This window comes from Coregonus clupeaformis, chromosome 9 (assembly GCF_020615455.1).
Source record: "Coregonus clupeaformis isolate EN_2021a chromosome 9, ASM2061545v1, whole genome shotgun sequence".
Lineage (NCBI taxonomy): Eukaryota > Metazoa > Chordata > Actinopteri > Salmoniformes > Salmonidae > Coregonus > Coregonus clupeaformis.
The window spans coordinates 40944893-40957858 of NC_059200.1; the positions used below are offsets into that span (position 1 = coordinate 40944893).

The 12966-nt window shown below is 41.7% G+C and overlaps 1 protein-coding gene across 1 annotated transcript in view; it reads right to left on the bottom strand.

Moving 5' to 3' along the window:
• Window positions 1–5750: 5750 nt before the first annotated feature.
• Window positions 5751–12966, bottom strand: part of LOC121573529 (polypeptide N-acetylgalactosaminyltransferase 10) — a 115163-nt gene continuing 107947 nt past the window's right edge. Inside the window, exons 9-12 of the mRNA XM_041885591.2 lie at window positions 11191–11412; window positions 10679–10795; window positions 9515–9664; window positions 5751–9124 (exon numbers count right to left, since the gene is read on the bottom strand). Of these exons, the coding sequence (XP_041741525.1) occupies window positions 8960–9124; window positions 9515–9664; window positions 10679–10795; window positions 11191–11412 (654 nt within the window). The 3' untranslated portion in view covers window positions 5751–8959. The remainder of the gene's footprint in view (window positions 9125–9514; window positions 9665–10678; window positions 10796–11190; window positions 11413–12966) is intronic.

Sequence of the window (12966 nt, forward strand, 5' to 3'; positions counted from 1 at the left end):
TTACCTGGCACCACACCGTTGTTGGTAATCAGGCTGGTAATGTACTGTTGTGTCGTCAGCGAACTTGATGATGGAGTTGGAACTGCATTCCTCTTGTCCAGGTGGGTGAGGGCAGTCTGCAGTGCCATGGCGATTGAGTCGTCCGTGGATCTGTCGGGGCGGTGTGTCGGGGAGGGAGGAGGTGATGTGGTCTTTGACTAGCCTCTCAAAGCACTTCATGATGATGGAAATGAGTGCTATGGGTCGGTAGTCGTTCAGTTCAGTTACTTTCCCTTTCTTGGGCACAGGGATAATAGTGGACATCTTGAAGCAGGTGGGGATAACGGCCTGAGCTAGAGAGAGATTGAAAATGTCAGAAAACACAACAGTTAGCTGGTCTGCACATGCTCTGAGGGTGCGGCTAGGGAGCCGTCTGGGCCGGCAGCCTTGTGAGGGTTAACTGTTCAGAAATGGCACTTAGCAGATTAAAAAAGTTACCTGAATTTGAAGATTTTAAAATAAATCTTGCTCTCTGCTGTCGCTCTCTAGTTTTGTGTGCATGTGTATGTGTGGCTTTATGTACAGTTGAAGTCGGAAGTTTGCATACACTTAGGTTGGAGTCATTAAAACTCGTTTTTCAACCTCTTCACAAATTTCTTGTTAACAAACTATTGTTTTGGCAAGTTGGTTAGGACATCTACTTTGTGCATGACACAAGTCATTTTTCCAACAATTGTTTACAGACAGATTATTTCACTTATAATTCACTGTATCACAATTCCAGTGGGTCAGAAGTTTACATACACTAAGTTGACTGTGCCTTTAAACAGCTTGGAAAATTCCAGAAAATGATGTCATGCTTTAGAAGCTTTTGATAGGCTAATTGACATCATTTGAGTCAATTGGAGGTGTACCTGTGGATGTATTTCAAGGCCTACCTTCAAACTCAGTGCCTCTTTGCTTGACATCATGGGAAAATCTAAAGAAATCAGCCAAGACCTCAGAAAAAGAATTGTAGACCTCCACAAGTCTGGTTCATCCTTGGGAGCAATTTCCAAACGCCTGAAGGTACCACGTTCATTTGTATAAACAATAGTACGCAAGTATAAACACCATGGGACCACGCAGCCGTCATACCACTCAGGAAGGAGACGCGTTCTGTCTCCTAGAGATGAACGTACTTTGGTGCGAAAAGTGCAAATCAATCCCAGAACAACAGCAAAGGACCTTGTGAAGATGCTGGAGGAAACAGGTACAAAAGTATCTATATCCACAGTAAAATGAGTCCTATATCGACATAACCTGAAAGGCCACTCAGCAAGGAAGAAGCCACTGCTCCAAAACCACCATAAAAAAGCCAGACTACGGTTTGCAACTGCACATGGGGACAAAGATCGTACTTTTTGGAGAAATGTCCTCTGGTCTGATGAAACAAAAATAGAACTGTTTGGCCATAATGAGCATCGATATGTTTGGAGGAAAAAGTGGGATGCTTGCAAGCCGAAGAACACCATCCCAACCGTGAAGCACGGGGGGTGGCAGCATCATGCTGTGGGGGTGCTTTGCTGCAGGAGGGACTGGTGCACTTCACAAAATATATGGCATAATGAGGAAGGAAAATTATGTGGATATATTGAAGCAACATCTCAAGACATCAGTCAGGAAGTTAAAGCTTGGTCGCAAAAGGGTCTTCCAAATGGACAATGACCCCAAGCATACTTCCAAAGTTGTGGCAAAATGGCTTAAGCCCTGACCTCAAACCTATTGAACATTTGTGGGCAGAACTGAAAAAGCGTGTGCGAGCAAGGAGGCCTACAAACCTGACTCAGTTACACCAGCTCTGTCAGGAGGAATGGGCCAAAATTCACCCAACATATTGTGGAAAGCTTGTGGAAGGCTACCCGAAACGTTTGACCCAAGTTAAACAATTTAAAGGCAATGCGACCAAATACTAATTGAGTGAATGTAAACTTCTGACCCACTGGGAATTTGATGAAAGAAATAAAAGCTGAAAGAAATCATTCTCTCTACTATTATTCTGACATTTCACATTCTTAAAATAAAGTGGTGATCCTAACTGACCTAAGACAGGGAATTTGTACTAGGATTAAATGTCAGGAATTGTGAAAAACTGAGTTTAAATGTATTTGGCTAAGGCCTATGTAAACTTCCGACTTACATTTACATTTACGTCATTTAGCAGACGCTCTTATCCAGAGCGACTTACAAATTGGTGCATTCACCTTATAGCCAGTGGGATAACCACTTTATAATATGTTTTTATTTTTTTACTTTTTTTAATCAACACAACTCTGAGTATCTCCAAACGTTAATGCAAATATTGTCATGTTTTTCACTTGTATTTTAACTTGAATGTTTTGTCTATTTATCAATGCAATATCCATGTATTTCAGTTTCTATGACTGCCATATGAATATGATAAACAACTTTAACGTGTCTGTCTGTCTTTGTCTGTTTTAGGGGAACTGAATGATTTACTAGATACTTTCTCTCCATATTACTCCTTTCCTGAATGAAATATTAGCCATGTTTACATGCACAGGAATAATTCGATATTAAACTGATTATGGCAGTAGGCAGATTATGCAATAGTCATGTAAACACTTTACTCTGTTAATCTTAATCAATGTAAGGTCAAAATGTAGGTAAACAGGCCGATTAAAACACCTGGTTTTCTGAGCAATCTTTCGAATTATGTGTATTTGACCGGTAGCGCGAGCCTCCATCTTTAACGCGAGTAGGGAACAATTTAACATTGCTTTTTACTTGATATGTCTGAACTCAGAATCAAATATAGTTCCCAAAAATAACATAGTCGCTGTAACGTTTATTTTAATTGGCGATTTTCTGCATTTATCAGAGTGCCATAGGTAGCCTGATTTCAGATGTGTCCATGTAAACTAAATTATTAGGGAAATCTTTCTTCTTGCAAAGCATGTAAACGTTTTAATATAACTATTATATTAATCGGACTATCTACAATAATCGCATTATTGTGTGCGTGTAACCGTACTGATTCACTTATGAAACTTTGGCTCCCCTCGGTGGCAAAATAATGCTACATCCAAGTTGTGTGACGAGGGTTTACTGTTTTGCTATAGTTACTTTGTGAGGACGTCACTACCTAGGCTTCCAGTTGGTGACATATTTTCATGCGAATATTCTAAAATCCACATGAATAAAATATGCACATTTTCCCAACAGAGATGTATTTCCGTCAAATTAACTTGTTGCGGATAAAAGTCTGTGCGTGATGACATTGTGCACATAAAAATTACTTTTGGGTTTAAATTCCCATGTACCCAATAAAAAAGAGTTAAATGGGTTTCCATTGCATTTTCAACTCTACTGATGGTTTTGTCACAAAAAATGTTACGTTATATAGTGAATGTGTCTACTCTGGTATTGGCAGGTGTGCTCTAGCAAACAGCTCGCAGATACATTGCGGGTAGACATGAGCGAATATTTAAATTTGTCAAACAGCAGCCAAGTATCGATCATCATGTCACCAGAATAAGTCCATTGATATTTATTGGAAAGGAGCATCAAGCTCATCACCTTGCACTTTCACCATCCTGTGAAGTTTATTGTATTTATTTAATCTGTTTCCACTTCACAATGACAGCACTTACAGTTGAGCAGGCAGCTCTAGCAGGGCAGAAATTTGACAAACTGACATGTTGGAAAGGTGGCATCCTATGATGGTGCCATGTTGAAAGTCACTGAGCTCTTCAATAAGGCCATTCTACTGCCAATGTTTGTCTATGGAGATTGCATGGCTGTGTGCTCGATTTTATACACCTGTCAGCAACGGGTGTGGCTGAAATAGCCGAATCCACTAATTTGAAGGGGTGTCCACATACTTTTGTATATATAGTGTATTTAACTTTCATTCAAATGAGATGGACAATAAAGTACTAATCTATTTTATGCTGAACATAAATATAAACGCAACATGCAACAATTTCAATGATTTTACTAAGTTACAGTTCATATAAGGAAATCAGTCAACTGAAATACATTAATTACGCTCTAATCTATGGATTTCACATGACTGGGAATACAGATATGCATCTGTTGGTCAGATACCTTTAAAAAAAAGGTAGGGGCGTGGATCAGAAAACCAGTCGGTATCTGGTGTGACCACCATTTGCCTCATGCAGCGCGGCATTTCCTTCGCATAGAGTTGATCAGGCTGTTGATTGTTGCCTGTGGAATGTTGTCTCACTCCTCTTCAATGGCTGTGCGAAGTTGCTGGATATTGGCGGGAACTGGAACAGGCTGTCTGTCGTACACGTCGATCCAGAGCATCCCAAACATGCTTAATGGGTGACATGTCTGGTGAGTATGCAGGCCATGGAAGAGCTGGGACATTTTCAGCTTCCAGGAATCGTGTACAGATCCTTGCTGAAACATGAGGTGATGGCGGCAGATGAATCTCACGACAATGGGCCTTAGGATCTCGTCACGGTATCTCTGTGCATTCAAATTGCCATCGATAAAATGTAATTGTGTTCATTGTCTGTAGCTTATACCTGCCCATACCATAACCTCAGCAAACCGCTCGCCCACACGATGCCATACATGTGGTCTGCGGTTGAGAGGCCGGTTGGACGTACTGCCAAATTCTTTAAAATGATGTTGAAGGCGGCTTATGGTAGAGAATTGAACATTACATTTTCTGGCAACAGCTCTAGTGGACAGCATGCCAATTGCACTCACCCTCAAAACGTGAGACATCTGTGGCATTGTGTTGTGTAACCAACTGCACATTTTAGAGTGGCCTTTTATTTTCCCCAGCACAAGGTGCACCTGTGTAATGATCATGCTGTTCAATCAGCTTCTTGATATGCCACACCTGTCAGGTGGATGGATGATCTTGGCAAAGGAGAAATGCTCACTAACAGGGATGTAAACAAATTTGTGCCCAAAATTTGAGCGAAATAAGCTTTTTGTGTGTATGGATCATTTCTGGGATCTTTTATTTCAGCTCATGAAACATGGAACCAACACTTTACATGTTGTGTTTATATTTTTGCATTGTGAACAGTAGTGCCAAGGGGCTGCCATAGGACAGCCACAGAATTGGCCACTTCTCAATTGGCCAGTAGTCACACCCTCAAAGAGGAAGAGAGCATCAGATGAGTCTGCCAGTTTCCTCACCTCTATGGTCACCTGTAAGAGGAGCAGGGAGTCCAGCCCTTCAAGAAGCCCAGGCTGCTGCCAGCTAGAGGGCGACCCTCTGAAGAAAAATATAAATTATGAGGACAGTGGCATCCCCAGTGTGCTAGTCCCAAGTGTACTTTCGGTCTCTCGGAAGAGGTCCTGGGATGGAAATCAGCCAGTGGCCCAGGAAACTCAAGAGTCCGAATAAAAATTGACAGAGGGTCCAGTGAGGACAGTGACTCAAATATAGTCGACCAATCTCTACTAAACTTGTGCATTTGTTTTGTTTGTAGTTACAATTATGTTTTGTGTGGTTCCAAATGCAACCAACCATGGCCCACATATGGTGAATTTATTAACGTATTATGAAATTACTTAATGAAATTGGAAATATTATTTCCATTATCTGCATGTGCTTGTTTCTTCTAATTTGAGATGGGATTTGATTATTGCTACATAAAACTGTAAGTCGCTCTGGATAAGAGTGTCTGCTAAATGACTCAAATGTAAAATGTTTATCCCCCAAAACTATAGAACAAATAATTCAAATATAGAAACATTTATTTTACAATTTCAGCAAAAAATATTATACAATTCCAATTTATTTGTACACAGTGTGTTAAAACACCTAAATACATTTTTACAGTCATTATGTCAGTAGAAAAAAAATATTGGATATTCATGATACAAAATGTATACTTCCCTACAAATAGAAATTGCACACACGTACATAGCATTGTGTGAATGACCAACAATGGTCTAACACCTTACAAACTTTTATTTAAAAAAAGAAGTATTGTCTTCACATTTTAGCTGAATATTTAATTTTAACACAAGATCATGAAAAAATTGCACTGTATAAAATGTAGTTTAAAACCACAATTACATTTTTTTAAACCACTTCCAACCCAAGTTATAAATCATGACATAATCAAAATAAAATGCCATTTACATGTGCAATGGACAGGGTCAATGTACTGCAAATATCCTTGTTCCACAAACTGAACAGTCTGCTAAGTATTCAATTAACTGCCATGGATTTGGGGGAGTCTTACCACATTTGCAAGATTATTATTCGTCCAAAGGTACAACAACCCTGTTTATTCCCTCAGACACAAACATAGCATTACTATATAAACGTCAATTCTTTAAAGTAAACATGTTTCAACCCATCATTCTGGCATTGGCAGTGCAGGACTGACTGGTGGAGCATTTTAAGAGAACATAGATCAATGCATCACAAGAGAAAAAGCATAAATCAAAATGGGTTTTTTAAAGTTTCCCTCAATGGACATGGTCTAATTTTTTTTATAACCTCAGTGCTGGTTTGATTGAATTCCAACCTTAGTTCTATTATGGTAATTTAAACCATGTCAAGTTATTTTGCTACTTACACTAATAATATTAGTGTAAAAGAAGGGACAATTCATCAACTTAATTTATAATTCTAGTACAGATCTAATTCTTCTGTTATCATAATTGTGAAATCTATTTAGCTGGAATAGCCAGAAATTCAATATTTTGGATTGCAAAAATAACACGCAAAACTAAAAGGATAAATAACCAAAAACATAAACAAGAAAACAGTTTTTTAAAGGACATTGAACAAGTTTACTTAGATTTGTCCATTTTGTAAATCTTTGGTCTTCCATACATGCTGCTTACTTGCCTGGGTAAAACTATGAACATTTCTAGAAAGTGAAATCAAAGAAAGTGAGCAATTTTGGATTCCCCAGCCAGTCCTACATTTCAGTTTAATAAGAAGGAACACATACAACATTATTACATTACTTTGCAATAAAGATGCTTCATAAGTAAAGTTGCCCAAAGCCTGATCGTGCAGCATCTCATACCAATGTGCCACGTGGATCTTCCCTTATGGAACTTCTCCAACTTTTCTCCACAACACATGGAAGGAACACTGTTATTTTAGTTTAAACTCTGCTGGCCAACAGTTAAAATCTACAACACATACTAGTGTACTCAAATTCCATCAGATAAAATAATTAACAAAATAGTATTTATGCCAATTTGATTGATATCGATTTCAGAAAAGGCTAGGAAGATGGTTAGATTAAGGAAAGGTGTGATCTTTGCATCATGCATATTACATGCACCCTGCTTTGGTATTATTTCAGAGGAGAAGAGGGAAACAAAAACTAAACTACACAGCAGGCAATGTAAGCAGTCTTTCTGAACAACATCCAAGTCAAATCATTGCATTAGATATAGGAAATATATTCATTGGCTAAACTAAGACGAAAAACATATAAAGAAAACATGAAACGCTGAGAAAGTAATAACGCGACAAAACCTAAACAAAAACAACAAGAACAGGAAATCAATATTAATGAATGCTTGCATGTCCTATTGGGTTTTGATGATAACAACATGGCATGATGGTGACATATCATAAACATAAAGAGGGTCTTTGCAGGGAAGCTGTTCACTTTTAAAGGCAGGAGAACACATAGTTGTTTGATAGTCTCTTCAGCTATTCACTATCATTACAAATACATTAGTGTTGTAGAAACCCATCCATGGTTAAGAGCCAGTGTCACCTCAGATGGCCTCTCTCTCCACCATCTCAGTCAGTCTGAGACAGTGTAGGAGTTGGAGGACTTGAATAGGGCACCAGGCCAGGCCAAGTCAGACCGTATACTTCTGCTCTCATCCAGCAAGGCACTAAGATTTTCATTCAAGTTTATCATTGCAAGTGCTTAATGCATTTAAAACACCTATAATACCCATCACCAACCCCTCCCCCTGGGCAAACCAGTCTAGAGACACTCCTGATGAGTTTGGGAAGCCACCATGGCCTGTCTACGGTCTCGGTGCTGCTGACCTCAGTGCGTTTTTCTGCCACACGGTTCAGTGTTTTCGTAATGAGGTCGTTCCAGAGACTGCCTGGGTTCATCCCAGAAGGCAGATGGAGCCTCTGTTCAGCGGATGGGACAGAAAGAAACTGCCGACAGTAGTTAGAGCCCTTACAGTTCCCTCTCTGGACAAATCACATGGAAGAGATCCATCATTGGCATCAAATCACAGCCCTTTGAATAGATAGAGTGCTGAGACAAAGTGCTGCTACTATAGTATTATTCATTCAGATATAAAAATTAACTTCTAAAATATGCAGGGTTTTTCTTTCCCCTCTACATTTGGACAGAGTTTGCCCAACTCCACTTTTGATCAAAGCAATAGAGAGGAAACCAATAATGAGAAACTGCTAGCCAAGTGAGCATAGCAAGAAAACAAAACCAAGAATCAACACGGTGCTTTGCAAGGTGCTTTGCAGAGTGGTTGGTTCTGGCTGGCTTTACCCAAGTGTCAGTCTGGGTTTGGTTCAGTGGGAGTCTCAGGGGGGGCTGTCAGAGCAGGGGCTCCAAATGAAGAGAATGGAAAGAGAGTGACTGAGTAAGAGGCTCACTCAAGAAGGGTGATGGAGATGGACGTATGGGCAGAGACACCTGGGAGATGCACGGAGAAGTAGAGCGGAGCGTGAATAAGGAAGTGAGATGGGCCACCGCCAGAATGGCCATGCCGTGACAGACCTAATCCCCCTGACGCAGGAAGTCCCCGTCACCACAGAGAGAGCCTCTCAGGCGCCATCCTTTCTCCATCTCCCAATAACTGATGTGTCTAGACTGGCTTGCCAATGCTAAACCCCCCCTTTCACTTCTTTTCCCCCCAGACCCCTTTAGAGAAACAACAGCACACTTCTGTCTTAGTAAAACAACACAGTCCCTGGGTGAGTGGTATTCAGGTTCAGTCTCAGTGCTGACCCCTACTGGTCTCAGTTGTTACTGCGGTTGAACGTCTCCAGCACCGTGGTGTTGGTCTTCTCAAACACCCACTGCTGGCTGGGGACGCTGGGGTCACACGTGTTCATAAACACCTTTCTCTCTGTGGGGTTGCTGTCGATACAGCTGTTACTGATGTGGTGATATAAACTTTTATCCTACAGAGATGGAGGGAGAGAAAAGAGGCGAGAGAGATGGTAATGATTATTTAATTACAGTGCATTTAACTGAAAATATTTTCAAAAATAGGTAATTTTATAAATACATACTTATTAGCCTGCATGGAAAACTAGGAGTCATTTTGTTCTAACAGGGTACACCAAGCTTAAACAGGTGAAAGTCGTTTTCTATCTAGGCGAATACTGCATTATCAATGTGTAGCAGCCTGTGGCATTTTATCAAAAGGAGAAGGAAATACAAAGGATCAAAAATACATCTTGAAGCTTGTTCGGCTTTAACAAAAAAGTGCACCACAAGCAACTCACAAACTTGTCTTTTTACTTGGAAAAAGAGGGTGTGTGTGGGTGAATGAGAAAGAGAGATCTTACCTTCCTGTAGCGCCACAGCTGGTTGCCCTTCATGCCGTGGCAGTCGTACAGGGTGACGGGGCTGTTGTGGGAGATGGCATCAAAACACACCTTCTTAGTGTGCATGGGGTCCCCCACGCGGATGTCCTCCCTCCAGCCAAACGTGAACACCTGGAGGGGGCAGAGACAACTTGGATCAGAAAACCTCAGGAGAGGGGCCCCCACTTCTAGCTCTCCTCTTGGAGCCAGTGTCACTCCTGATCCTGGGAGACCCACAGGGCAGGCATTTGTTCTAGCCCAGTACTAACATCTGATTTAACTCATCATGCCTTTGAGGTGTGTTAATAATAAGCTGGAACAAAAGCCTGCACACCGTGTGAGTCTTCAGAACTAGGGTTGAAGAGAACCGCCCTGGGAGTTCCAACATCGGTCAAAATAGTTGTTTGGAAGGGGCTCCTCTGCTGTAATATTCGAAAGGCCCCGGCTTGGACTGTAGCCAGACAGAGTTCTTTGATTTGCACTGATGCAGTTTGTCGTCCCAGCATTGAATACAAATTGCAACCATGACAGAGATTAAACTACAACAGCTCTTTAAATTACTGTAATTAAACTGTCAAAGCACAGAGTCAGAGCAGGCAACTTAGAAAATAAAGAGAAAACATGGCCATCCATCAACATTCGGTTATGAGCTCTTCTAAAAATTATTTTGGATGACAAGGGGAACAAATGGGACTACATTAGAACAGAAGAGATAATGAAGTGTGCATGTGTGTGTGTGTGTGAGAGAGTGGCACCAGTGTGTGTGTGTGGGGGTTGGTTCTTCTATCCTTGTGGGGACCTAAAATCCACAAAAGTCCCCACAAGGATAGTAAAATAAGGAAAATTCTCCCTCGTGGGGACATTTCCCACGTCCCTATCAGGACGAAAGCTACATTAAGCTTAGGGGTTAGGTTTAGGGTTTGGGTTACGGTTAGGGAAAGTAGGATTTTGAATGGAAATGTTTACTTCCCCACGAGAAAAGAAAAACATAACGCGTGTGTGTGTGTGTTGGTAGTACTTATGAAGGCAGAAAGCTGTCTGTACACAGTACAAAATGAAGTTAAGTGTATGCAAAACTAGAGGAAAACTAGTACGTGTCACAGCAGACAGGTGTCTGAATTTAGTGGTGTGTACTAAGCTCCTCACCTGTCCATGGCTCCACCCGGCCTCGCCCCGCCCCTTAAGACATGTCTCCAGGCGGATGGGAGACCCAGACGAAAAGTGTTTGTTCTCCATGCACATGTCACTGCCTAAGTTGCGCAGCTAGAACACACAGAAGCAGACAAACCGGTTAACAGAGAAAGACAGAAATGCCCAGTCATCATTCAATACTAGTCAGTGTATTAACCACTGACTAGGGCTCTGTCTGGATCTCTCAGCTCTAACTGTCAGCTCTCCTCTTTAGTGAAAAAGTGTGATGATGATGATGATGAGTAATGATGAAGAGGAGGCTGTGACAGGAGCTTGGCCCTCTGACGGCTGATGTGACGAAGTGACACAGTTACACCGGGCTGTCACAGGCCAGACACTGTCTCTCCCTTTCTCTTCTAACTTTCTCTCCATCTACCGTCTCGCTTGCGCTTCTCTCTATCTCCTAACTTTTTATCTTTCTAGCTGTCGGTCTCTCGCTCTAAAGAAACTAGTAAATGAATGTGTACCTCTCCCCAGGCGGCAGCAGGGGGCTCCACAGGTGGGTAGTGCTTGGGCAGGTCCCAGGCCACCTCTGTCATGAACCACTTGAAGCTCTTACAGTTGAGGCTACTCCTCAGGTCCTTCTGCACAGTCATGTCTCCTGCTGACAGGTGCCTGTACTCTGGCCTCCGCTGGTAGATATACTCTGCATACTCATCCATCCACACCTCCGCCACTCGCTTTAGGTTCTGTACAGAGACCAAGGGAGAAGAGAATGGGTTAAAACACTGTTGCTCCACCATGACTGTAGGAGAGGGATGGATGCCAACAGTCCTCTGGGGTCTCGTTGACTGCTGGATGGCTGAACAAAAATATACTGAACAAAAATATAAGCGCAACATGCAACAATTTCAACGATTTTACTGTTACAGTTCATATAAGGAAATCATTCAATTGAAATAAATTCATTACGCCCTAATCTATGGATTTCACGACTGGACAGGGGTGCAGCCATGGATGGGCCTGGGAGGGCATAGGCCCACCCACTTGGGAGCCAGGTCCAACCATTGGGGAGTCAGGCCCAGCCAATCAGAATGAGTTTTTCCCACAAAATGGCTTTATTAGACAGAAATACTCCTCAGTTTCATCAGCTGTCCAGGTGGCTGGTCTCAGACGATCCTGTAGGTGAAGAAGCCGGATGTGGAGGTCCTGGGCTGGCATGGTTACACATGGTCTGCCGTTGTGGGGCCGGTTGGAAGTACTGCCAAATTCTCTAAAATGATGTTGGAGTTGGCTTATGGTAGAGAAATGAACATTAAATTCTCTGGCAACAGCTCTGGTGGACGTTCCTGCAGTCAGCATGCCAATTGCACGCTCCATCAAAACGTGAGACATCTGTGGCATTGTGTTGTGTGACAAAACTGCACATGTTAGAGAGGCCTTTTATTGTCCCCAGCACAAGGTGCTCCTGTGTAATGATCATGCTGTTTATTCAGCTTCTTGATATGCCACACCTGTCAGGTGGATGGATTATCTTGGCAAAGGAGAAATGCTCACTAACATGGATGTAAACAAATTTGTGCACAACATTTGAGGGAATACAGCATTTTGTGCGTATGGAACATTTCTGAGATCTTTTATTTCAGCTCATGAAACATGGGACCAACACTTTACATGTTGCGTTTTATATTTTTGTTCAGTATAATACCTCATTAATTTCAGTCAAGGACAGGTTGAGGAGGGGTTTGGGGGATGTGCCTGTGGGGTAGAGTTGGGCGATATGGAAAATAATAAATTGCCTGAATTGATGAGATAACAATAAATAGAATGATACGTTTCTAGCATTAATGTGCACCACAGTTTAAAATGATCATTTAAACTACTACTACTAGTTTGATCGTTGTAGCCATCAATTGTCCCATTAACAAATCACCAATATTGCGTAAAGTGATGGGTGTCGATCATTTTCGGTTTATAGTCCCAACTCTACTGTGGGGTGGTGCTAATGATTGGGGGTCTAGGAAAGGCAGCTGCAGTCAAGTTTTGTGGGAGCAAAAAAAAAGAAACAGCGCCGCAGGCCAGCAATTAATGCCTCCTCTGTGACTCTGAATTCCACCCTTTCTCGGAGCTCCACTTAAAAAATGAACAAGGGAAACCAGGATGATGCTGAACACAAAGTTGTGCTTAATAGGCACTTTCTATTTTAGGTCCAATATTCACCCCACGATCATTCACAGTTTTCATTCTTTCGGCATCATGTTATTGAAAATCAATCAATATGAATGTACGTATTATGTATGCAT